Source organism: Enhydra lutris, unplaced genomic scaffold (assembly GCF_002288905.1).
Source record: "Enhydra lutris kenyoni isolate GAN:26980312 unplaced genomic scaffold, ASM228890v2 scaffoldscaffold45, whole genome shotgun sequence".
Lineage (NCBI taxonomy): Eukaryota > Metazoa > Chordata > Mammalia > Carnivora > Mustelidae > Enhydra > Enhydra lutris.
This window is the reverse complement of record NW_019154129.1, coordinates 12765799-12792362: the sequence shown is the minus strand read 5'-3', so window position 1 is coordinate 12792362 and position 26564 is coordinate 12765799. Positions and strand designations below refer to the sequence as shown.

General features: G+C 45.5%; 1 protein-coding gene across 1 annotated transcript in view; it reads right to left on the bottom strand.

Moving 5' to 3' along the window:
- LOC111156131 (CREB binding protein) overlaps positions 1-26564 on the bottom strand; it is a 123825-nt gene that overhangs the window by 65432 nt on the left and 31829 nt on the right. Inside the window, 1 exon segment of the mRNA XM_022516775.1 lies at positions 2191-2367. Coding sequence (XP_022372483.1) covers positions 2191-2367 — 177 coding nt within the window.

Sequence of the window (26564 nt, the reverse complement as noted above, 5' to 3'; positions counted from 1 at the left end):
CCTGCTCTCCAAAGATACCTTCTGGGGATCTCTGTCAAAGTCTATGCATACCCCTGTGGGGCAGCGGTACCTAGGCAAACAGTGCAGCTCTACAGACCAAAACACTTCCTAAGTTTACCCTGATGATCCGATGAGGCTGTGGGGGAAGGAATGGAGTAAGAAAGAGCATAGTTGGAAGGGCGAGGAAAAGAAAAAGTTAGGGATGGAGGGGGCTCGATGTCACAAACACGGAGGACGGAGTGCTAGTGCTACTGCCTTCCCAGAGCAGGTGTTCTCTCACCTGGGGTGCCTGTGGGGAGAGAGGAAGGGCTGTGAGCACCTGGTGGGTGAGGGGCACAATACACAGGAATGGCCCCCACGACAGACAAAGATCCAGCCCCAAATGTCAACAGTGCCGAGGGAGAAAGAAGCCCTGACCCAGACCAAAGGGCTGTCCCCACTGTCCCCACCAGCCCTGGCACAGGTGAAGGGAAACGGAAGCCTCTCCCCAGTCCAGAATGAACCTGCCCCTGACATGCACGGTGCTGCGGGCATTCGGTCCCGTGAACAGAGGCAGGCAGGGGGACTGAAGGCAAAGGGACTCTGCCAGCGAGCTGCGGGTCAAGCAGAGAGGGGGTGGAAATGGGCTGGGGAAGATCTGAAAAGAGAGAAGGGAGGAAAACATAAGGCGGGGTTTCCCACACTCCGAAACACAGACTGTCTGTAGAGAAGCACCCACTCTCATCTGGCCGAGCTGAGGGGACGATCACCTGCCCTCGAGTCCACCCAAGGAGACTGGAGAAGGAAGAGCAGAAGAGTGTGGGTGCCGGCTCCCAGCCTGCTGCCCCAGAGCTCAGAGGAGCTGCCCCAGGCAGCAGAGGTCTTGATTCAGGTTCTGGCTCCAACAGAATGTTACGGCAAGGACAGCAGCAAATCAAGGCAGATTATGGGGAGACGATCAGAAGAAATAAAGTAGTAAAAACCTTAAATAGCTTGAGAACATACTTTACTACTTGAACGCCCCCCCCCTCCTTTTTTTAAAAGAAGGAAGGATGTAACGAGAACAACACCGGATCAGGACATCTTGCTCTTACCCCATTTTCCGATTTTACCAAAAACTAAGAGTAAGCTACCCCACCCTCCCCAAACCCACTTCCAACAGCCTCACAACTGTAAGCACTGTCAATCTCTTAGTCGTGACAACCGTACCAGGGTCACATAAGATGCTAACCTCAGGAGAAGCCAAGTGACAGACACATAGGAATTCTCAGTGTATCTTTACAGACAAAATAAAGAAAAAGTTTTTAAAAATCAAAAGACAAACCAAAGATGACGCTTTTCTGAACATAATCCCTGGCTTTCTTCTGGGCCTTTCGAAGCTGCCACTGCATAGCTATGTGGATGGCAAACTTGGGAGGGCAGGTCCCACCAGCAAGCCCAGGTAAGGAGACAGCGGCCTTGACTGACCACCAAAGGCACATCAGATATTCAGTCCCTAAGTGTGCACAGTGAAGTCTGACAAAAGAACACACTTGCCCCTCAGGGTTTACAATTTTAGAAGATTCCATTTTGCAGGGCAAAAGGAGCTATTTTCCCATTATTATCTTGGTTCGTTAGGCTGGGAGGCTCTAAGACTAGCTCCTCTCTTACAGATGGGAAATCTCAGAAGAAGAAACACACATGAAACTCTCTATCAGGATGGATATGGGGCGCCTGGGGGGCTCAGTCAGTCAAGTGCCACCTTTGGCTCGGGTCATGATCCCAGGGTCCTGGGATCGAGCCCCGCATCGGGCTCCCTGGGAGCCTGCTTCTCCCTCTGCCTGCTGCTCCCTCACTCTAACAAATAAGTAAATAAATTCTTTAAAAAAAAAAAAAAAGGACGGACAGACATGACCCCCTCACCTCCCAGGCGCACAACACCGATTCGTGTTCTCCGGACAGTGTAAGCACTAACAGGAAGAGCGAGAAGAGCCCAGCCGTCTGCAGCTGTGCGACTGCGTGAACTCCCCCCGCCCCCCCGCCCCGCACAGAGGGAGCCGGAAAGACTGGCTGAGCCACGACTGCCGGCTCAGTAAAGGAGCAAAGGAAAGCGCTCAGCGACAGAGTGCTCCCCGGCAGTGTCTCTCTTCCCCTCACCCACGACACATGTCCAGCGGCCACACGCCAGCGCACCCACCGGAGACCACAGCCTGAGGGCCAAGGGCAACCTACCATGTTTGGCACGTTGGTGACTGAAGCATTCTTGATGTCCGTAGGGAAGGGAGGCAAACTGTTGACCATGCTCTGTTTGCTGGATAACTGGGGGTTCACTCCAGGGGCTCCCATCTGCTGCCCTCCAGTCTGACTGAAGGGTTGTCCGAACGGACTTGTGTTACCAGTCATTCCCACCTGAAACAGAGAACGGCAACATGAGCGGTCACGACACAGTCACGTACAAAAGGAAGGGCCTCAGAAATGCTCACTCTGACCCGCTGAAGCAAAAATCATTACTTCTTGTGAAACCCTCATTTTCATTCTAAATCTTAGGCTTATTCTCCAGGTTCCACTTGGATTATGAACAGAGCAACCTGCTCCAGTGGCCGCACACTAAGGGAAGAAAACCCAGAAGCCGCTCCTGACAGCTCCGCCTGCCCCTCCTGAACCATCGTCCCAAGAGCCAGCGCCTCTCCACTCTCACCGCAGCCGGACTCCTCCTCCTCACACCCCTGCGCCCCGACAGCGGCAGCAACACGTTAAGAAAATCTGGAAAACAAGAGCTTCCAGAATCACTGACAAAGGGGACTTCCTGGAGTTTAATCCTGAACCACTCCAAGTAACTACTTTCTGTCAAATTCCCTCAGAAGACTGAAACTTTGTTTCTATTAGTTCAAAATATGCAGTAGGCACGTTGACTCTGGGATTCACTCTAAAATAATCCCAGGAGGCAAGGAGGTAGTGGCAAGAGAAGGGCCTAGAAAAAAAGTGTCTGGCGCAACTGGCCGTATGTTCTTAACTCCTAACAGGTGACAGGGGTGTGTGTGTGGTAGGGGGGCTGTTATACTACTTTCTCTAATATGACAAGTCTCAGGGCTCCATAAAGTTGTTTTTTTAAATTAGTGAAATAAAACCTACAGTAGCTAAAAGCAAGAGTAGGCAGGAGGAGCCCCTCTCTATGCCTCCCTCAGCTCCTGTCCCTGGCCGGAGCCCTGTGTCAACACCCCGACCCACCTGCCACTCTGGAGGGACCGGCTTCTCTGGCAGCCTGCCCCAGCTTTTCCTGCAAGTTCTAATATCCCACCCGTTGTCTAGTGCTCACTGTACTTTTCGGGTGTCTTGGTGAGATGTTTGGAAACGGGGAGGAAGGGGGGTCCTCTGAGGGAGCGCCTCCTAGGGAAGAGGGCTCCCCACATCAAGAAACCATGGCTCAGCTCTCCCGGCCGACCCCACACGGGGACCAGCGCTGCGGGGCAACTTCCATTCCCTCCTCCTGCGCACCCTGATCTCGCCTGTAAGACGACTGTCTTGAACAAGAAGAATCACATTATTTCCTTAAGCTCTAATATTTTAGGTTGCAAACAAACCAACGCTCACCACAGCTGGCCTCTTTCAGCGGAAACGTCCGCATAAAAACACAAATAAAGACAAACTAGTGTAACCAAGAAGATCTTGCTCCCGAGCACATCCGCGTGTGCAGGTGGCTTCCAGGCCAGGCCCTCACCATTGACATTTTCACCATTTTGGAACGAACACATTCCAGTTGCCACTTTTGCCCTACTTGATTTCCTTGAGTAAATGGAAACAAATTTAAATTCCACTAAACTTCAGGGGCGCCTGGGTGGCTCAGTGGGTTAAGCGGCTGCCTTTGGCTCAGATCATGATCCCAGCGTCCTGGGATGGAGCCCCAGATCAGGCTCCTTGCTCAGTGGGAGTCTGCTTCTCCTTCTGCCTCTGCTTGCCTCTCTGTCTGCCCGTGCTCACTCTGACAAATAAATAAATAAATAAAATATTTTAAAAATAAATAAATAAATAAATAAATTCCACTGAACTTCAAATTCAACCTGAGTAACTGAAACAAACACAAATTTTTCTCAAAGACCAGTAATCAGGCTCAACCTTTCAGTTCAGATGACTTAACCAAAGCAACATGGTAGCTCAGGAAACTTAATGGGCATTTCTGATTCTTGACTAGGTTCCTTCAGTTGTTACCTGAAACTCTGAAGAAATGAAGCAAGAACTTTTATTTTCAAAAAGCATTACCCCAAATTAACTCCAGGTAGTAATTATTTCTCTCAGAATTTATGTTTTATCGGGACGCCTGGGTGGCTCAGTGGGTTAAGCCACTGCCTTCGGCTCGGGTCATGATCCTGGGGTCCTGGGATCGAGTCCCGCATCGGGCTCCTTGCTCGGCAGGGAGCCTGCTTCCTCCTCTCTCTCTGCCTGCCTCTCTGCCTGCTTGTGTGGACTCTCTCTCTGACAAATAAATAAAATCTTTAAAAAAAAAAAAAAAAAAAAAGAATTTATGTTTTATTGAATAAAATCAAACCCTGTTCTTAGTGACCCAAAAATTTGCAGAAAAAAATATAGTTAGGATTTCTACTTCCTGGATTTCATTTAAAATTTCTCTCCTTAGAACCACGTGTACTAGAAGGCATGTGTACCATTCACGCCTCCATGAACCGGCCCTGTCCTCATGGGTGGCCAGGACTTCCAGAGCGCCCGCACAAGCCATGCCTGGGTTTGAGCACGTGTAGATGCAACTTCCCCACCATCATGCAGCGCACCCTTTAGAGCCACCAATTTGACAAACAAGAAAACCAACGTTGTCGTGGAAGTTTCTAGCATCAACAAATCAAAGTGGGCAACAGCTAGAGGGTGGGAAGGAGAAGTAACTGTCCTCCTACTCACACCAACTGTCCAAGGTTGTCACCCCTTTGGTGCAGAGGGAAGTAAACACCAAGAGGCCAATGAACTCCCAAAGGACTTCTGTGAGTCTCAAAGTTCACCCAACTTGTTCTGAAAAACCCATTTCTAGAATTGTCTTGCCAGGGTGAAGATGAGGTAGGTAGGTGTGTTACTGGTCAGCTGCGTTACTACTTGCCTGGTGAGTCTCTGGGCAAAGCACTTCCTAGAGAGAGAGAGAGAGAGAAAGGAGAGAGAGCACAAGCAGGGGGAGCAGCAGGCGGAGCAGCAGGCGGAGGGAGAAGCAGGCTCCCTCCTGAGCAAGGAGCCCATATGGGACTCAATCCCAGGATCCTGGGATCATGACCCGAGCTGAAGGCAGATGCTTGCTTGACTAAGCCACTCCAGGTGTCCCACTGTGACAGATTTCTTGTTACTTTTTCTTCTTGACCATCCAATCAACAATGAAGGAAACCATCTCAACATGGTTTTGATCCTCACAGGGCAAGAACCAAGGCAAAGGCAAAGTCAAAGATCACAGATGGCAAGTAAGCAATGTTCAGCTCAGGGGGGGACCATACATTTAAAAAACCGGGAGGAAATGCCATTCCTCAGTCTCTGACAACAGAGGCGGAGCACGGTCCAGGCTGCCTGCGCGAAGTCAGGCTCTGCTCCCTCAGTCCACAGCCAGCCCCAGGCTAACCCTAACCAGTCAAAGCAAACAGGAAAACCAGTGGACAGTCCTGCAAAGGGCAGCTGCCACCCACCTACCCCATCCTGACAGAACCTGGCAGAACTGAAGGCTACTCTCCAGTTCTAGCCTGCAGTTTGGGCTAAAAGCTATTTGCTTCTAGAGATTGGTAGATTTCTGAATTCCTGTTCTATATATATTCTCCTTTGATCAGACTGAATACATGTGGTCCCGAGTCTAGGCTAACACACATTTTTAGCACCAAGGCTCACAATGAAGTTGTAAAATCAAAATGTCAAATTCCAATAAACATCTACATACTTCCCAACAGTTAACAATTTTGTAAACTCGGCTTTATTTGCAACTGAAGTTTACCAGGATCCGGGTTAAGCTGCTAGAGAACTACCATAAAATTCAAAAGGCAGAACAGCAGAAACAGGCAACCGTTCAACTGATGGTGAAATTTATTAATGTATGAATAAATTAAAGCCTATGGAATTAATATCTATATCCTGCCTCATTCAGCAACAGCCCACACCTGTTAACTCTATTCTTTTGGAGCTCCTTTAAGGACTGAATTCAGGTTCAATCTCAAGAAATGGGAAAAGTGAACGAGTTAATAAGTACCTTAAGAAAGGCAAGCTCTCCTATAATGAAATCTAAATTAAATAATGCCTTATAGGTCTACCACATTTTCCCATGAAAAAACATTCCTGTAGCCAGGTGGATCACTCTTTGGAAAACCTACTCATTCTGTCTGTGACTCTCACTTCAACGAGAGAGTAAGACGTGGAAATGGCAGTCCCTGGGCACAGGAACGCACAAACTAGATAAGGAGAGAAAATTGCTAGTGCCAGACCCAGAGGCCTACCCACTCCCACTCCACAGGGATGTGGATTATTTATTAGCCAAAGCAGGGCTCTAAAGCTTGAGATCCGAAAAGAAAATCTCTCTTTAGAGTTTAGTTCAAGAAACCTGAACAAGGCACGCCTGGGTGGCTCAGTGGGTTAAAGCCTCTGCCTTTGGCTCAGGTCACGATCCCAGGGTCCTGGGATAGAGCCCAGTGCTGGGCTCTCTGCTCAACAAGGGGTCTGCTTCTCCCTCTGCCTCCACAGCCCCCACCCCACTCAGAAAAAAAAGAGAAGGAGAAACGTGAACAATACCTATACTAGCCTTTATCACTGAAACAGGGTGTGAAGCAAATTGTGGTAATAGTGCCTGGCCCGTCAGTCAGAACCTGCTATGGTCCTGAGCTGTCTGGCAAGCAGGTGAGTGACAGCCATCTACAGAAGGACAGGAAGACATGCACTACAGGTATACTGTGGAAAGTACAAGACACTGTATGAGTCTATAGCATTATTCGTCATAACAATAGTTACTGTGTTCTTGGGCCCTAGCGTGTAGTAGGTGCTCACTTAGCATCTGGGGAAGGAACCAAATAAATGAACCCTCTAAGAGACAGCTGCTCAGAGCAGCAGAGACCCCAGCGTCAGCCCTGAAGGTAGATGCAACTAAAGAACTGGGGGCCAGTCCCCGCTGGCTGGAGGGGCACTGGGAAAGGCAGCAGGGACAGTGTCCCTTCTACCTTCTCAATAGCCATCACGGTAGACAGGAGGACAGAGCAGACAGGCAGCCAGCTGGCCATGCTGAATTCCAGCACGAGACCACACCCTCTGGAGCTGGTCTCACAGGAGCATCTGAGCTCCCTGTGACACCGAGTCATACACAGGAGGCACGCCTGGCTGGAAAGCAGGGCCTCTGTGCTACACCTACTGGGCCAGCAGAGCCCTGGCTCCGGGGCAAGGCTCCAGGCCGTGTCCACCGTCCACCCCCCACGACCCCCCGCCTGGCCCAGGGCTTCCCACTGGTGCAAGAAAACACTGCTCTATCGGCCTCGGGGGTCGCCAGTGGCCGCAAACAACCCCTCTGCTGACCTCGGCATGTGGGACAAATATTTTCATTTTCTATTTGTGTCATGATATGATAACTATCAACATATAGCACTAAAAAAACAAGCTCTGGTCTCCTCTCAAAACAGCAAGATTCTCTCCACTACACTAACCCTAAGAACATCTTTATGTTCACCTAATCAAATAAGGTACTAAACTAAAAATCAAAGTACCAACTAGGGGGGTTTAAAGATAAGTAACATTGACAGTAGAAATTTCCTCCCAAAGTAGGTTTCTACAACAGTAGCAAGCCAGGGATCCATGTTCTTGCTCCCTGGCATCCCCTAAAGGTTAAGGATGCCTGCCGTTGGGGAAGGAAACTCCTCACTACCTGGCCCTCTCCATTCTCAGGAAAGGGCAAGCTCTCCCCACGCCTCACACCCACCCCCGCCCACATACCGGCCTTTGCCAGTAGACAGTCTCCAGTCCAAAGACATCAACCGCTCATGGAAACAACCACCCTCACCAGTGAACTCTCCCCAGTTTTCATCTCCAAACACCCTCTTTTCAACATACACTCTCAGGAAGGATCAGCTCATAACCATGTATGAGCTAAACGCCTGATGGGACGATGCAGTGGGACCAGCTAAGAATATCTGGGACAGGAGACAGCGGACGTGGGACAGGCGCGGAGGAAAGATGCTTCCACTGCATGATCTCACTCCGAGCCAGCCAGGCCTTCAGAAAGGTTTTAAGTGGCAACAAACGCGGAGTTTGATGTGGTTTCGACGAGACCACTAAACACGTTCTTTTTCTAAAGCTGAATTCTTCAGCAGTTTTCCTCGCACCCTGACATACACTTAAAACCACACACGCAGCGCAGCAATCAGAGGAAGTACTGCTCTGGGGGGCGCCACTGACGGTGCTCAGGAAACACAGGGAAACGGAACGGAGTACGACCCTACTAGGGACAAAGGGATGGGTTAGAATTTTCTTTTCTAAGATCTTATTTATTTATTTATTTGAGACAGGGAGAGGGAGAGAGAGAACGCTAGTGGGGTAAGGCAGAGAGGGAGAAGCAGACTCCCCGCTGAGCAGGGAGCCCGACTCAACTCAGGGCTCGATCCCAGAACTCCAGGATCATGATCTGAGCTGCAGGCAATCGCTCAACCAGAGCCACCCAGGCGTCCCAGGTTACAATTTTCAACTGCGAGGGCTTCAAAGAATATCTGGTTAAAACTTACCCTTTGTGGATGAGGACAGGCGGGGCAGGGGGCGAAAGGTGAGAAATACAGCAAATCAGCTGGAGAACTGACCCTGGCGCTCTCCACCACCTGGGTGCTTAGGCAGAACCGCGTGTCCCCCAGCTACACTTGGCCCGGCACACGCACGGCACGTGATACTGTTGGACAAGAAGGCTCAGTCCGCAAAGACCAGCCGGCATGGGCCAAAAAGCCAACCCCACGCCTGTTTTTGAAAAAACAAAACAAACTAAAGTTTTATTGGAACACAGACACAAACAGGATTTCATTCGGACGAGCAGCAGGCTAAAGTTAGGTGTATGGACTCAGGATATTTACCTGGTTTGAGGGAAGCTCTCTGCTCAGGGTGAGCTCTGTGATCTCGGGCAATTTAATTACACTTCTCTGTGCCTTGGCTGTTCTGTCTCTGATGCAGACATAACAGCACCTCCTCTTAGAGTTGAGAGAAGATTCAACAAACTGACAACGTAAACCATGAGGAGGATGTCCTACTCTTGGGGCTGGCTAGCAGGTTGTTATCGCTTGGTTTGGGGAGGAACGGTTTCACGTTAGATGGGATTTCTTTCAGAAGTTGCTTAGGGTAATAACAAAATAAATGAATGTTTTTCAGAGTGTGTGTGATAGTGGGGAGTGACTCAGACAGTTTAGGATCAGAGAGAGGGGCCAGCTGGAGACAATGGCATTGGATTATGAGACATTTTCAGAGAAACATAATAAACTTGTGACAAACCCCATCGCGCGCATTTATCAGTTGCAGCGGTACTTGTAATGGGCCACTGTCTTCAAGCTGTCCTAGTAAACAACACATACTTCCAGTTCTCGCTTTGGGTTGTTTTCTAGACTTAAGTCTAGAAACAATACTCAGAATGTTCATTTCAATCTTAATATATATCATAAGCAATAACAATGTAACACCAGCACACCCCACGCCTAAACTTCCTGGGGTGGAATTAAAACCAAAACACGGAAGAATATAGCTACAAAGAAAAGAAACTGAGGGGACTCCTGCCTGTAAGCTGGCTGTGACACAGCACCAAGTGCTCCATCCTGACATGGCTTCGACCCAGCCCGACATGTTCACTGGCCCGAAGAGTCCAGCCTGTTCCTTCACATTCTGGCAAACACAGGAAGCCACAGACTCACGACAGAGGGCATGGAAAGACAATGCAATTTCATACAACAAAAATTTGCCAAATAATTTAAAAGCCAGAAGAATTCGTTCTTTTCAATGATATAAAGAACCAGAACTAACCCAGAGTATGGCCATATCATTTGTAAAGCCCAAAGCATTTTCTCTTGGCAATCTACCGTGGTTGGGAGAAAGCCAAGAAAAGCAGTGTTCATGGAAAGACATGGCCACATGCAGTTGTCTGCTCTCACCCGCTTGCTCTTGGAATCCTTCCAGTACCTCAACTTGGCAAATAAAGAGTAAGCAGAAATATGAAGCACATCGCAACGCCCAAGACATCGCCTGGCCTGTGCAGAGTTACCTGGAACAAGAGAACTGGGCACAGGAGCAGCCTGACCCACCTCCTGGACTCGACTCTTACAACGCTGCCAACCTGGAAATTATTCACGGAAACCTACAGCCCTCAACTCTGGACACTTCCCTTAGACCAGTAAATCACAACTGGAAGATCGGCGGGAGTATTTAGTGACGCTCATGGTATTTCCCTTGGATGATACATGACCAGAATGTGACTTAGAAACAACCATGGAAACTGCTAAAAGGAAGGTGATGGGACAGCAAGTCACTGCCAAGGCTTTTGTGGCCTGAGGCCTCATCTGTACTCATCCAGAATTCACTCCAGAAGCTTCTATCAACAAAACTAGTACCTTAACAGAGTTGGGGCTACTTCGGCATGTCATAGCAGTTAGATACACCAGCTCTCCAGGGTGTGGCCCCTGACAGCTCACTGGTGAAAGCACCAGGCCAAGGTCAGTGGGACATGGTCGGCAATCGTGGCTCTGCACTCATCCGCTGTGTGACAAACCTCCTGCCCCCTCTAAGTCTTAGTTCTCCTTGGATGTACAACATGCAGCATTCAGATGACCACGAGGTGATCTTGAAAGTTCCTTCTAAGCCTAAATCTGATGACTTTTTTTGGTTTTAAACAATCAGTGCTTGAATCGCTAGAGGTCCACACTCCTGGAAAGCCCAGCTGCTCACCGTGGGTGACAATCGGAGACTCGGAGCTGAGCCAAGTGCCAGGACCTGTGGGGATCCAGAACACTGAGGACCTCTCTGCCACGCACACTGCACAGGGCCCAGGCCTTCCACAGCTCTGCACCCTCAGTAGGTCACCATCCCACAGTAGGTCACAGGCACAACAATCCCAGGTGGGGACAATGAAACTGCCATCAATTCCTTCCCCCAGTGCTCCCAAGTCCAAACATCTTCTCAGGTAGAGAAGCAGCCTCTTTAGGATTGAGTACTCCCTGAAAGCAAATTAAAGCCCACAGCAACTGTGGAGAGAGAAGAGAAAGGAAGAGAAGATGATAAAAGAGTAAGAGGGAAAGGGGGAAAAAAGAAAAGCATTTTATGTTACGAAGAGCGAATCCTGATGAAGATGAGTTTACACTGCAGCTCCGCTGTGGCGCCATGGAAGAGACCCAGGCTCTCAGTGACCCGCTCAGTGACCCGAGCCGCTAGCCCAAGCCCTCTGCAGGGAGCGTGAAGGCATTTCCGGTCCCCCCCAAAAAGGGAGGCACCGGCACCGAGGGAGCGCAGAGGAACAAGGAACAAGGCAATGTGCACAGGGGGAAGGGCAGGTGAAGGCGGGACTGAACACACGGAGAAGGCTTTGGGGAAGTGAGCCCAGGATTACTATATTAAAAGAGAAAGAAAGCTGAGGAAAATTCAGGACATTATGTTCTTCTTCTACCTTGGGCCAGGAAAACAGATTAAGTGCTTCAAACAGCCAGGGTGGAACCAGCCCCAGGAAGCAGGCACAAGGACCCAAACCTGGGGCTTCCAGGGGCCTCCTCCTACCCAGCCTCTCCGGCCTCGGCTGCAAGACGACAGGAGGGGATAAAGGCAGGTGCTGCCCAGCTCAGGCAATGCCATAAATCTCAAAGCACCGTTTCACCCACGTGACTCCACTTCTAACTAAACGCTGAGCTGCGAGAATGCTAACGAAGTCGCTCGGTGCAGCCCCACGTCTCCATCATGCCCACTGGGGACTCCGGTGAGGAGGTGAGCAGGACCTCGGAGGATGCCCAGAGTCACCTTCACGTGCCACACTGCACCCGCGGTCACAAATGAGGTACTGGATAGCACATGGAAGAGTGTGAAGGCGATGGAAGGCAGTCGTGGCACAAGTAGAATTTCTTTTACTATAAAAACTCATTACTGACGAAGGGAAAATGTCCCTTGAGCTTAATTGTTAATGAAAGGATACAAAACATATAACCCCTACAATCAGATGTGCGTGCACACACACACAGCAAGAACACCACATTTCCTTTCTTTTCTTAGGGAGCTCTATGTCTAACATGGGGCTCGAACTTACGACCCTAAGGATCAGGAGTCACAGACCAGCCAGGTGTCCCAAACACCAACATATTTAATAGTGGTAACTCTACAGAGTTTACAAGCAATTTTTAAAAGTTTTCTCTTAAGTATTTTCTATATTATTCAAATTCTCTACACAAGGCATTATTTCATCATAAGGAGTAAAGTTATTTTTTAAAGCTATCCTCTACTCAGAATGCCTGGGTGGGTGGCTCAGTCAATTAAGCATCTGCCTTCGGCTCGAGTCATGATCCCAGGGTCCCAGGATCAAGTCCCACATGGGGCTCCCTGCTTAGCAGGGAGCCTGCTTGTCCCTCTGCCTCTGCCCCTCCTCCTGCTTCTGCTCGGGGGCTCTCTCTCTCTCACACAAATAAATAAATAAACAAAATCTTAAAAAAAAAAAAACTATCCTTTACTCAAATATTCTGACTGCCCACAGTGATCACATGACCCACTGTTTGGCTGCCCATCTGTATTTGAAATTTTAATTTAAGCTGTCATCAGACACTGATAAAACTAGGTAGATCAAACTGATTATGACTGCCAGAGATTACTCTTGGATGGTAATTTAATCAAATTCACCCTGGTTGTAACATGGCTAAGTTGTCACACTCTACTCTAATGGATTCTAGAAGTGGCCAGAAAAAGCCTGAACAACGCTTAGCCACTCAGCCATGTCCTACCACTCTCTGCAAAGAAGACTGAAGAGAGGAAAATACAGTCAACAGCCAATCAGGATATAAAAAGCTGCGCACCCGTTCTACTGGTCATGTTCAAACCTGGAAACTGCACAGTGGGTTCCTGGTACAACAAAGGCACAATTAGCCTGTTATCTATACTTCGGTTCATAACTCAGGCCATCAGGGCTACCGTTCCATTTGAACCGCTGTGGAACCTGAGTTCTGGAGAGCAACAGGCAGGAGACCGGATCACGAGGGATTGACCAGAATGTGTTTGGCTCCCCGGTTCAGACAGCAAGGTGCGCTTGTAAGTGGAAAGTACTTACTTGAGGAGGAGGTGATCCAGCAGCTATCCTGTCCGCCCACCTCTCACTAAAGCCCACCTGCCTCCGACCTCAGCTCTGAGCAGCGATGCTCTGATCTTTGGGACAGTGGTCTGAAAGGCTGCGGCCACACGCATGCTTACTGACTGTGGGGTGATGCTTCGTAATCATCTTCCAGGAGGGAAACACTCTGGGGCGGCGGTGGTGCCCAGCATGCAGGACCGTGTCCTCCTGAGCCCAAGGAGAGACACAAGCTACAGGGGAATCAGGCATGCGAGATAAGTGGCTGGCATGGACACGGAGTGCTAAGTGCAGTCTGAAGTGGGCAAAGGGGTCCTGGCCCGGGAGACAAATGGCTCAAGAGGTCATACATGAGCTGGGCTGAACAGTAACAGTGACCTCCAACTGTGGGAACTACTTCTGCATCCTCACCGCCCAGCGGAACACAGAAGACCCACCAGGAAGGGGTCTGCGAACACACTAGGCCTAGAGAAGTTTCATTCCTGCAGTTTCCAAGTCTACCTCTACTCACATATCCACAACAACAGGACGAGATGAGCAGCCATCTGGCCAGGAGTCAACCAAGAGGTGGCAGGTATTCACTAGAATAAAGACTGCAGCGAGCAGGGCTAAGCTGGGATGAATGCCGACGGCCACTGTCAGAGGCAGCAGTCTCAGAGCGCTGCTCCCCACCCGAACAGCCAGGGAGCAGCGCGGCTGCGATCTCTCCGACCAGACCCTCACAGACTCGGTCCCAGAGCGACAGTCTGGCATCTCCAGGACGCTCCCACCCCCACACCTTTCCTTCAATGAACCCACCACATGTGGCACAGCCAAACCCTGCCACCTTCCAGCACAAATGTCATGCAGGCCAGCGCTTCGCATTCCACAGTCAATCTCCAGACATAACGTGCCATGTTATGAAGGGAGAAAGGATGCCCTGTAACCTCCCTTGGTCTGTCCCTTATCTCTGTGGCCTGTCAGCCCAGCTGCTCCCCGCTGAGACCACACAGTCTCGCAAGCCGAGTGCACAGGGCTGCTCGGACTTCCTGTCTCTGACTTACATGGGACAGCACACAGGAAGCTGATCTGGAAACCGCAAAGCACTGTGCAATCTGGAGGTGGCTTTAAGATCTCCTTCCAGAACTAGAGCACAGAAAATCTCTAACAACAGACAGGATTCTTTACAGTGAATATATTTTCTATAATACTGAAAAACAGGCATGTACCCTAATGTAACAATTCACAAAGTCAGTAATTTCAAGACTGTGTTTGAAATTGCCATTTCCTACTGTCCTGTTCTAGGATTTAAGATGGCTTGTTTTCCAGTTCATTCTTCATACACTCGGCAGAAAAACACGAACTGAATAATACGGCTCGTTACTGAGGGCATCAAGTTTCCACTTAGTAGATAACACAGCAACCACTGCAACAAGGTTACCTCAGATTACGCGCCATTTTCAAAAGCCACAAACCACAGGGCCACATTCCCATCCTCAAATACGTAGTAATATGCACGGGTGTACATATATAGAACTATGGCCTGGAATTACAATCCACTGATAATTACTTACATCTTCGGAATAGACGATGTCATCAACATGCAATTTAGAGCTCTGATGAGGTGCTGCTTCGAGCACTATGCACACTCGCCTTATTAGAACATTCAGGAAAGGTGCGTATTCCTCAACAGACATCTGCCCCCACAAAAGGGAATCTCTGCCTACACAGAATGCATTTTATCAAGCAAATCAAAGATGATCAAAGATGCATGGGGGAAAACTCCATTTGTAATTGAATCCATTCCTTCCCCTCCCCTGCCTGCCTATTTTGTAATCTGCCTTTAATTACTTTTTATTGGAAGTACAATTAACATACAATGTTACAGTATGTTTCAGGTGTACAACATATTGATTCAACGATTCTATACATTTCTCTATGCCCAACGCAGGAAGTGTGGTCACTACCGGCGCCTACATAGCATGATCGCGGTATCGCTGTCTGTTGTCCCTACGCTGCACTTCTCATCTCCGTGACTTATTTATTTCATAACTGGATGCTTGTACGCTTAATCCCCTTCATCTACGTCACCCGGCCCATCTACTAACCTCTCCTCTGGCAATCAGCAGTTTATTCTCTGTATTTAAGAGTCTGTTTTTTGTTTGTTCGTTAGTTTTTGTGTTTTTTTTTTTTTTGTATTCCACATATAAGTGAAATCATATGGTATTTGTCTTACTCTGACTTCTTTACTTAGCATAATACCCTCTAGGTCCATCCATGTTGTTGTAAATGGCAAGATCTCCTTTTTTTTATGGAGGAGTGATATTCCACTTGAAACGTACACACACGCACATACACACACAACCACCATATTTTTTTTACCCATTCATCTACTGATGAATACTTGGGTTGCATCTGAGTGAATACATCTTTATCTAAAAATCACTAAGACAAAACCTCTGGTTTGAGGTCCAGCCACACCCACTATCTGAACCCCTGGTAGGAGGCAGTTTTCCTGGTTATACGGCCCTTCAAAGGTTTGCATAAACAATACAGAAAAATTGTAGTAGAAAAAATACAAGGTAGAATTTAAAATGAATAGAAGTTAATAATAAATGAATCGAATTTGTATGTATTCATTTTTAATAATACCAAATATTTTTTAAGATTTTATTTTTAGGGTCACCTGGGTGGCTCAGTGGGTTAAGCCTCTGCTTTCGGCTCAGGTCATGATCCCAGGGTCCTGGGATCAAGCCCAGCATCAGGCTCTCTGCTTAGCGGGGAGCCTGCTTCCCACTCTCTCTCTGCCTGCCTCTCTGCCTACTTGTGATCTCTGTCTATTAAATAAATAAATGAAAACTTAAAAATTTTTTTTATTTTTAAGTAATCTTTACAACAAACATGGGACTTAAACTCAAAAGCCTGAGATCGAGAGTCACACACTCCACCCACTGAGCCCGCCAGATGCCCTAAGACATTTAGATTTTTAAACTGTTAAATTTCATTTCATTTATTTTAACATACTATGAAGAAGAGACAAATCTCCCACCCAGAAGCATTCCAAATAAATTATAGAGACACTCCAGCATAAGGGAGGTAGGCACACCCCCCAACCCTTAATTGTGGACCATGCCCAGTGACTTCCTTCAAAAGAGGGCAGGAAGGAAGGGGTAAGGAGGAAGAAGGCTACAGAGAGACACTTGGTGGACATGACCTCAGCCAGGTGATCAAGGGCAACACCGACCATTATGATGAGCCATGCTGACAGTATGTGCGCTTGATGTGATAAAAATGGCACTTTGTCTCTACCGTCTTCCTTCAGTAGCCCCAAAGTCCATAACCTCAGTCTTATCATGGGAAAACATCAGAAAAACCCCAGTACAGGAGCACTCTAAGTATACCTGACCAGTCCTCTTCAAAACTGTCAAGGTCATTAAAAACAAGTAAAGTCTGAAAAACTGTCACAGCCAAGAGCAGTGAGCCTAAGACGACATAATGTGGTATTCTGGATGGGATCCTAACTGAAACAAAAAGAGGACATTAGTGGATAATTAAGGAAATCTGTATAGATTTCAGTTAATAATAGTAATATATCAACACTGGTTCACTAATTGTGACAAATATACCATATTCAAGATTTTAATAATGTGGAAACTGTGCAATTGGTAAGCAGGGGGAGAAGATATGAGGATCTTCTGTGATGCTAATTTTTGTGTAAATCTAAAACTGTTCTTAAAAAACAAAAGTGTACTTTATTTAAGACTTATTCATTTGAGAGACAGAAAGAGAGAGAAGCAGACTCCCCACTAAGCAGGGAGCCTGATGCCAGGCTCGATCCCAGGACCGTGAGGATCATGACCTGAGCTGAAGGCAAATGCTTCACTATCCAAGCCACCCAAACACCCCAAAAGTGTACTTTTAAAAACACGGGAAAAGGGGCGCCTGGGTGGTTCAGTGGGTTAAGCATCTGCCTTTGGCTCAGGTCATGATCCCAGGGTCCTGGGATCAGGCCCCACATCAGGCTCTCTGCTCAGTGGGGAGCCTGCTTCCCCCTTTTTCTCTACCTGCCTCTCTGCCTACTTGTGATCTCTCTCTGTCAAATAAATAAATAAATAAAATATTAAAAAAAAAAACCATGAAAATAACCTGACAAATACCAACTGTATTAATTCTAATGGAAACATAGGTATTGCTGACTTTATTCTGTGTTCTTTTGTGTTTTGAAAATTAAAAAAACCCTGAAAGTCACAATTCATACCTCCCTTTGCTACAGTAATATTGTTTAAAAAAAAAAATTAAGAGGCAAGATCACTTTTAAAAATCATGTGTAAAGAAATTATAACTGTGCTGGCCTCCTGCACATGAGGTAAACAAACATGCTCACCTTTCTGGCTAGAAAAGGTCACTTCTTCACAGGTCTTGCAAAACCTGCTTGGGTGAGTTGGTAATTTCAGACTGAGAGCCACAGCCCAATCAGAACACAGACAAGGCTCACAGTATGTGTGGGTGTGTTTCTAGAAAAGTGTAAGCAGAAAATCCTTTCAGGATGAAAAATGCTCCTGGTAAAACTAAGACTTTTTCTCCAAGTTATTTGTTCTATACATTTTACAGACAGGGAAACCTGCCACATACACAGAAAACTGGGTGGTACTTTCCCACCAATTCTGAATCTTGCCGTCTTACAGACAAAATGGTGTAGCGGAGTAACTACAGACTTCGGCATCAGACATGGACAGGCTGTACATCAGTATCTGCTACTTTCTAGCACGTGTCATCTGGAATAATTTCCTGGGAGGCAAGAAAGTAGCTCAGAACATTTTATTCCATGTGTCCAACAGGTAAAGCACCCACCTCACCGGGCTATCAAGCACAAGATGAAGTGAGATCATGCCACAAACTCCCCAGCACAGTGCCCAGTACAATGGGCACACAAGAATGGTCACTCCTCAGCTGTTCCTCTCATACCATAACTCAGGAAGAGTAAACACAGTAACGGTTACCTTATCATACCAAAATGTTACATTATAGGCATTATATAATTCTGAAAAATGCCAGAAGTATTACACAGTAATCAACATAAAAACCCTAAATGTTTTAACTTGGTGACAGATGGACAGCAAATTACTGTCTACAGTAAATGTGATTCTTTCCAAAATATTGCAGAAACATTTTGGAGAAGTGGATCCCTGAAGTCATGCTTTGGACCCACTTACAGAAGGAATGTTAGGTTTAGCACATCCAAACTTTCCACACTGAGCAAGGAAGGAAATAACAGATACCTTCTGAAGTATGATGTGTCTAGTCACCAGTGGGCAACCATTCCATATTCTCATGTTAGTTTATTTGTTTCTTTTGAAGTAGGCTCTGCACTCAGCATGGAGTCCCACACCGGACTTGAACTCACAACCCTGAGATCAAGACCTGAGCTGAGATCAAGAGTCAGATGCATAACCTACTGAGCCAATCAGAAGCCCCCATTCCACATTCCAACGTATGCTCACATCAAGTTGGAGAGGTCTCCCAGTACCACAGCCTCTTGTAGAGCTGGTAACAGAGGAAGACTCACAGTGCCCCATACCCAAGACCTCCAAATTAGAATCTGCATCTTAACAAGATCCCCGATGATCCTGAAGTCCTCAAAGTTTAGGAAGCACTGCCCAAACCTATGCTGAAGTCTGACAGACCAGCGCCTGGCCAGGTTTGAGAACGGCTCCTATAATGTTTGTACTGATGGAAATGCACCAGAGAGGAATATGAGAACAGAGGCTTCACAAAGATCCCGAGTTTGAATATCGAGCCACCGTTCTAAGTAAAACATCTGATTTTGAGCTCCAAAGTTTTTACCTACTGAGTAGTTACAGGGTAACATTAAAGCTTAGGCACAATCATGTTTTCAAACTTCCTGGTAATCTGCAGCTGTCTCTTGACATACCAGGGTAAGCCTGTCCCTTCAGCCCACCTCTGAGGCTGCATGCTTGCTACAGTAGAGGCTGGCCTGAGGGTCAGCCTCACAGCTTCAGAGCCCCCCAACCCCAGAAATTTCATTTGTTCATTCAAGTCAGGCAAGTTCCCAACCAAGAAACAACCAGCAACAGATAATTAAATGCAGAGCTCCACAGGCAACGGAGAGTAGGCCCAGGGAAGAGTCTGAGCAGAAGCCTGAGAGAACCTACAGTCGGTACAGGTGCTGTACAGTGCGGCAGGGCTGAAGCTGAAGGCAGTGCAAGGGCCCTGGACACCTTAGTGAGTGAATGTGGGTTCTGAACGTGAATGCTTCAGTCTGCACGACTACCAGGGAACCGTGAACTGAACAGATACCAGAGGCAGCACAGTGCTGGAGACATGGACATTCTTACTGGCCAGAAGCTCACAACTTTGCTCAATGTCCCACATATTGAGTTAAAACACCCCACAAAAGACCATGCAGGGCACCTCAAGACCTGCCTTAAGAAAGTTTAAAAACAAGTCTTGAAAGGATCATACTGGTCTGTGAGTCCAACATCTTCTAGAACAAACCCAACATTCTCTAAAGGAAGACAAGAAAACTTATCTCCAACAACATATTCACAATGTCTGCTACACAATCAAAAATTACTGAACATATATAAAGAGGGAGGAAAATGTAACCAATCAGAAATTATACACACACACACACACACACACAGAATACCACAAATGAAAAATCAGCCTTCAAAAGAAGGACAAGAAAGGAAGAAAGAGAAAAAAGTATCTCTTACAAATAGTAAAGAGACAGATAGTATCTCTTACAAAGAGCAAAGAGATAGCAAGATGGGGGACCTAAATCCAACTCTATCAACATTCACTGTAAATAACTAAACACTCCAAGACTAAGATCGTCAGAATAAATTAAAAATGGGTTCCAACCATATGCTCTTTACAAGAGATGAACTTTATTATTTTATTTTTACTTATTTTGTTTAGAGAGAGACTCTCAAGCAGGCTCCACGCCCAGGGCGGAGCCTGATACAGAGCTCCACCCCAAGACCCTGAGATAATTATCTGAACCAAAATCAAGAGTCACTCAACCCACTAAGCCACTGAGGCACCCCTTATTTTTTTTAAAAGATTTTATTTATTTATTTGACAAAGAGAGAGATCACAAGTAGGCAGAGAAGCAAGTAGAGAGAGAGGAGGAAGCAGGCTCCCCGCCAAGCAGAGAGCCTGATGCGGGGCTCGAGCCCAGGACCCTTGGATCATGACCCCAGCCAAAGGCAGAGGCTTTAACCCACTGAGCCACACAGGCGCCCCTATTTTTTTTATTTTAAAGATTTTATTTTTAAGTAACCTCTATACCCAACGTGGAACTCAAAATCAATCTCAAGATCAAGAGTCACAGGCTCCACCACTGGGCCAGCCAGCCAAACCACAGACTTTATAAGACACAAGAAGCTAAAAAAATATGCCTTGCAAATATTAATCATAAAAAAGGAGTGGCTATGTTAATGAGACAAGTAGATTTCAAGACAAAGGATATTAACAGAAATAAAGAGGGACATTTAGAATGATAAAAGGCTCAATTCATCAGCTAGACAGAATAATCCAAAATGTATATTCATCTAATAAAAAGGCTTTAAAACACAGGAAATAAGCAGTCAGATTTTATTCTGACTGAAGGAAAAATAGACAAATCTGTAATAACAACTGGATATTTTAATAGTCTCTCAGTAACTGATAAAACCAAAAAAAGTCCGTAAGAATCCAGCTGATGTGAGCATAATCCAGCCATTACAGAACACCTTACCCCACAGCTGCAGGATGCACGTTCTCCCAGACCACACGCAGAACATTCACAAGATATACTATATACTGGACCATAACACAGGTCTCGGCAAACGTCAGAGGACAAAAATCATACCGAGTATGTTTTCTGACCATTAAATGAATAAGAAATGAGCAACCAAATAATATCTGCAAAATTCCCAAATATTTGAAAATTAAGCAACATGCTTCCACGTAAACACGAATCAAAAAAGAAATAACAAGTAAAATACAGAAATACTATGAACTAAATGGCAATGAAAACAAAACATCACAGTTTACGGGATGCAGTATGGAGCAATCCTTTAGATGAAATTTACTGCTCGAATGTTAATTATTGTTAAAATTTAAAATCAGTGATCTAAGCGCCTACCCCAAGAAGCTAACAAGAGCAAAATAAACCCAAATTAATTGGAAAGAAATTAAGAAAAATGGCATTAATGATACAAAAAACAAGAAAGGTGATAAACCAAAAATTGATTGTTTGAAAAACTAAAGCTCACAAACCCCTACCCAGTGTGATCAGGGAGAAACAGAGAGAAGCAGAAACTATAAATACACGATTGAAGGGAGGGTACTGACCATTAATTACAGATTCTACAGATATTAGAAGGAAATTAGGGTAATATTATGAGCACATTTATGGCAAATGAACTTAGATTAAATGGATAACCCCCTTGAAAAATAAACTCCCAGTACAAAAGAAGCACAAAGAAGTGAAAATTTTGAAGTGCCTGTACCCATGAAATGAACTGAATAATAATTAAAAATCTTCCCATCAGGGGCGCCTGGATGGCTCAGTGTGTTAAAGCCTCTGCCTTTGGCTCAGGGAGCCCTGCATCAGGCTCTCTGCTCAGCAGGGAGCCTGCTTCCCCGGGCCCCTCACCACCGCCTGCCTCTCTGCCTACTTGTGATCTCTGTCAAATAAATAAATAAAATCTTAAAAAAAAAAAAATCTTCCCATCAGAAACACTTCTGATGGCTTTACTGGCGTATTTTATGAAACACTTAAGGACTAAACAATACTAATCTTAGACAAACTCTTTCAGGAAAGAAGGGAAGGGTAACTGTTGCAAAGTAATTCTGTGAAGCCGGCAGGGTCTCCATATCAAAAACATGTAAGGACGTGGCAAGAGAAGCACACATCCATATCCCTCATGAACACAGAAGCAGTATTTTATTTTTTTAAGATTTTATTATAGATTTTATTAAAGATTTTATTTAAAGATTTTATTTATTTGACAGACAGAGATCACAAGTAGGCAGAGAGGCAGGCAGAGAGAGAGAGGAAGAAGCAGGCTCCCTGCTGAGCAGAGAGCCCGATGCAGGGCTCAATCCCAGGACTCTGGGATCATGACCCAAGCTGAAGGCAGAGGCTTTAACCCACTGAGCCACCCAGGTGCTCCTGGATGGTATTTTCATACATCAGATCCAATAATACATAGAGAAGACCACGCACCATGAGCAAGGGAAGCTATTCCAGGAATGTAAGGCTGGTTCAACATTCAGAAAGATGTTCTTCACCACATTAGTAAAATAAAGAAAATTTCTATGATCATCTCAACAGACACAGAAGTATCTGATGACGTTCGGCAACGATTTATGGTCAACAGACTCGGCAAAGTGAGAAGAGCAGGGGACTTTCTTAGTCAAGAAGATTCTAAAAAGGCTACAACTAACACTACACTTAGAAACAGCGATAGGACGCTTTCCTCCACAGGTCACGAACAACACAGGGGGTGTGTGCTTACACAACTTTCATGCAACACTGTACTAAAGATCCCAGGCAGAGCAATAAAGCCCAAAAAATAAGTGTAGAAGAAGAAAAGTCTCTATTCAAAGACAACATGACTTAGAAAATTTTAAGGCATTTACCAAATAAATAACAGAACCAATAATGGAGTTTAGCAAGGTTACAGGACATAATGTTAATACATGAAAGTTATATTTCTCTGTATTAACAAAAAACAATTCAACCAATGATATAAAACTTAGAAATTAAACGGAAATGAAAAAGAGGAACCAAGCAACCTGATTTTAATACTTACCAGAAACCTAAAGAAATGGACAGACAGATGGAATAGACCAGAACAGGGGTGGCAGACTTCTGTAGAGAACAGTTACTAAAGCTTTTAATCTTACAGACTTAGTCTTAGCTATGGTACTTAGCTATGGTTTCCATCCCTCATTCTTTCATTATTTGTTTTTCAGCTTGTTTTTTAACCAACCCTTTTAAAATATAAAAGCCATTCTCATGTTGTGGGCCATATAAAAACTGTCCACAGGCCAGATCTGGCCCCTGGGTTGTAGCTTGCTAACTCCTGGACTAGAGAGTCTAAAAACAGAACCCTCGTTATCCAGTCAATTCCATTCCTAGTTATTCATCCAAGAGAAATGAAAATTTACGTCCACACAAAGACTGACAAAATGTTCACCAGAGCTTTATTCTTGATGGCTCCAAACTGAAAACCACCACAACCTCCACAAATAGGAGACTGGATAAGCAAATCGCAGTGCACTCCCACAACAGAATACTATTTGGCAGTAAAAAGAACTGAACTCGGGAATTACATGGATGAATCTAAGAACACGCTTTAAGCAAAAGAAGCCTTGCAACTGAAGTCCACGCCACAGGATTCTATTTACACTGAGTCTGAGAACACGTACAATGTGAAAGAAATCAGTCATAGGAGCGGGGTGGAAGGACAGGGGAAGGGAGAAATGCAAAGGTACTTTCTTACTTTCTGGGATAATGGAAACACCCTGTATCCTGACAGGGGTGTGAGCTACACCCGCATGAGTTCTGACAAATCCATGAACCCTAAGACCTGTGCATTTCACCGTATGTACATTTCCAAAAATAATAAAACAATAAAACATTTGAAAATTAACAGGTATTTAGTAGGTCTTTAACTCCAGATCCTAACAGTTGACCTTTAGCTGTAAAGTAACAAGACTGAGTAGGTCTCCTTACAAGTGTTATTCTTCAAAACAGGCACCTGGGAGACTTACTAATCAAGGTATTCCTTGTTGCTATCATGCAAAACATTCATTCAGTTTCTTACAGAACATAATCTGTTACAAAGTTAACTATAAAAAAGAAACATGACTTCCACTTTGACTTTAAAAAGAGATACATAATTATAGATAAAAATCTGGTAAGGAAGACATTGAAAAGGTAACACTAATTTTGAACTAGGTGATAGTATCCTCACGAGCAATGTTTTCTTCTCTAGACTTCCAATATTTTATACAATATAGAACTATTTCCATTATTAGAAAATATTCTCTGGGAGCGCCTGGGTGGCTCAGTGGGTTAAAGCCTCTGCCTTCGGCTCGGGTCATGGTCCCGGGGTCCTGGGATCGAGCCCCACATCCGGCTCTCTGCTCAGCAGGGAGCCTGCTTCCTCCTCTCTGCCTGTCTCGCTGCCTACCTGTGATCTCTGTCTGTCAAATAAATAAATACAATCTTAAAAAAAAAAAAAGAAAATATTCTCTGAAAACATTAGAAAAGCAGTCTCATTATCACTTCAAATGTTCTGTGGTTATCTCAAATCCTTTCTGAAAGAAAGCACCAGCCACCTAACCCATCTTCCCTGAATGTTTTTCAGTAATCCCAGGCACAGCGCTAAGAAGTAGGGGCACACCACCTCATTCAATCAGCACAACTCTCCGGGACAGATATTATTATGATCACCCCCCTTTAATCTACACAATTCTCAAAGGCAGGTACTATTATTATCCTCATTTAAAAGACAAAAAACTAAGACCCAGAGCAATTACATAAATTTTCCCACAGCAGATAATTAGCGGAGCCTGGGTTTGAACCGAGGCAGCTTCCTCCAGAGCTCTGGCTCTGCTCTTAAGCACAGACCCGTACTTGGTCTGGGGAAGGCGGTGGCGGCAGTGGCGGCGGCTACTACTATGAAGAGGAAGAAAAAAGGAGGAGGAAGAGGATCAAGCACCACCTGTAGCCAAGCCATTTAATATACATACACAGTCTCATTTAATTAAAAGGTCTGAAAAAGAAACAAATTCATGAATAATTTTTCAGAAGATTTTATTTATTTGAGAGCGCGCGCAAGAGCAAGCATGCATGAGTAAGTCAGGCAAGCATGCATGAGTCCAAGCATGCACGGGAGGGGGAAGCAGACTCCCCAGCAAGCAGAGAGCCTGATGGGGGGCTCGATCCCAGGACCCCAGGCTCATGACCTGAGCCGAAGGCAGATGCTTAACGGACTAAGCCACCCAACTACCCCAAATTCAAGGATAATTATCATGGGAAGTTGGGCACAGCTGTGAGCACCTTCCATTAAGATCATGGATATGATTACCGAGCTGGCTTAACGTTTTCCCCCAAAACTGGTGCCTACTGGAGCTACACGCAACTCACGGCATGCTGCATTCAAAGCTCTGTCTTCTATGAAGTGGTCTATGAACTGACCACTGATTTTCACTGTGACTTTAAGAAAAGGTCAAATTAGGATGTAGTTAAAATTCCCTTACCTTCTTTGTATTAGTTCAAGGATCAGATGAAAGGATTAGATTACATGAAAACAAGGAAAACATCAGACAAAGGTACAGTATTATTTCTCTTGCTATTAAGTATTAGAGATTTCCTATCATCGTTCAAAAATAGAGAAGGTGGATGAGTAATTCATTCCTTCAAGATCTAACTTGGCTCTACTAATTCTTTACACACTATGTTCTGCTAATTCTCTCCTTTAGCACACAGGTTCTCAGAGGGTGGTCACAGACCAGCAAAACCAGGGTCACATGCGAGTTGGCAAAATGAAATAAAATAAAATAAAAGCAAATTCTTGGGTCCCACCCCGAACCCACTGAATCAGGAACTCTGGGGAGGGGGTCCAGGATTCTGGGTTAACAAGCCTGCAGCAGATTCTGGCTGACTGGGCCCAAGGGGTCTTCATCTAAATCAAAGCCTTTACCCCTTAGGGAGAGCTCCAGGCAAAAGTAAGCTCTGTGTTTTCTGACCACTTTCCAAAAAAGAATATTCCAAAAATGTTATTAAAAAAAAAAAAAAAAAAAAAAGCCCTCAGCTCACCCCTTTTGAAGACAGCTTACTATGCAAACTACTTTGGTCCCTTTCAGATTTGTTACTTCTAAGAAAGGACTAACAGGATTTCTAGGGTTGCAAAAGCACACTTTTTATCAACCTTAGAATTAGAGAGATTCTGGACCCCTGGCAACACATATCACAACACCATCCCTTCTATCAGCTGCTGACTTTCCTCCGCTACCCTCTCTATACAGAGCAACAACTCAACACCTGTACCCAGGAGACTAACTTAAGTGTACAGCTTCCAGTTTCTATTTGAATTTATCTTTTCTGCTTTCCTTCTAAAAGACAAGCATTTGGGTTATTTTCAGTGGAAAACTAGAACATGCTACCAAAGAGATAACATATCAGGTTCTGCCCCTGTTGAAGTTAAGACGGTTTCCTTTTTTCTTTTTAAGTCATATCACGCCTTGTTAACATTATTGCTATGTTGTTGAAATAGCTTATATATATATTTTTTAATTAATTTATTTACCTGACAGAGAGAGA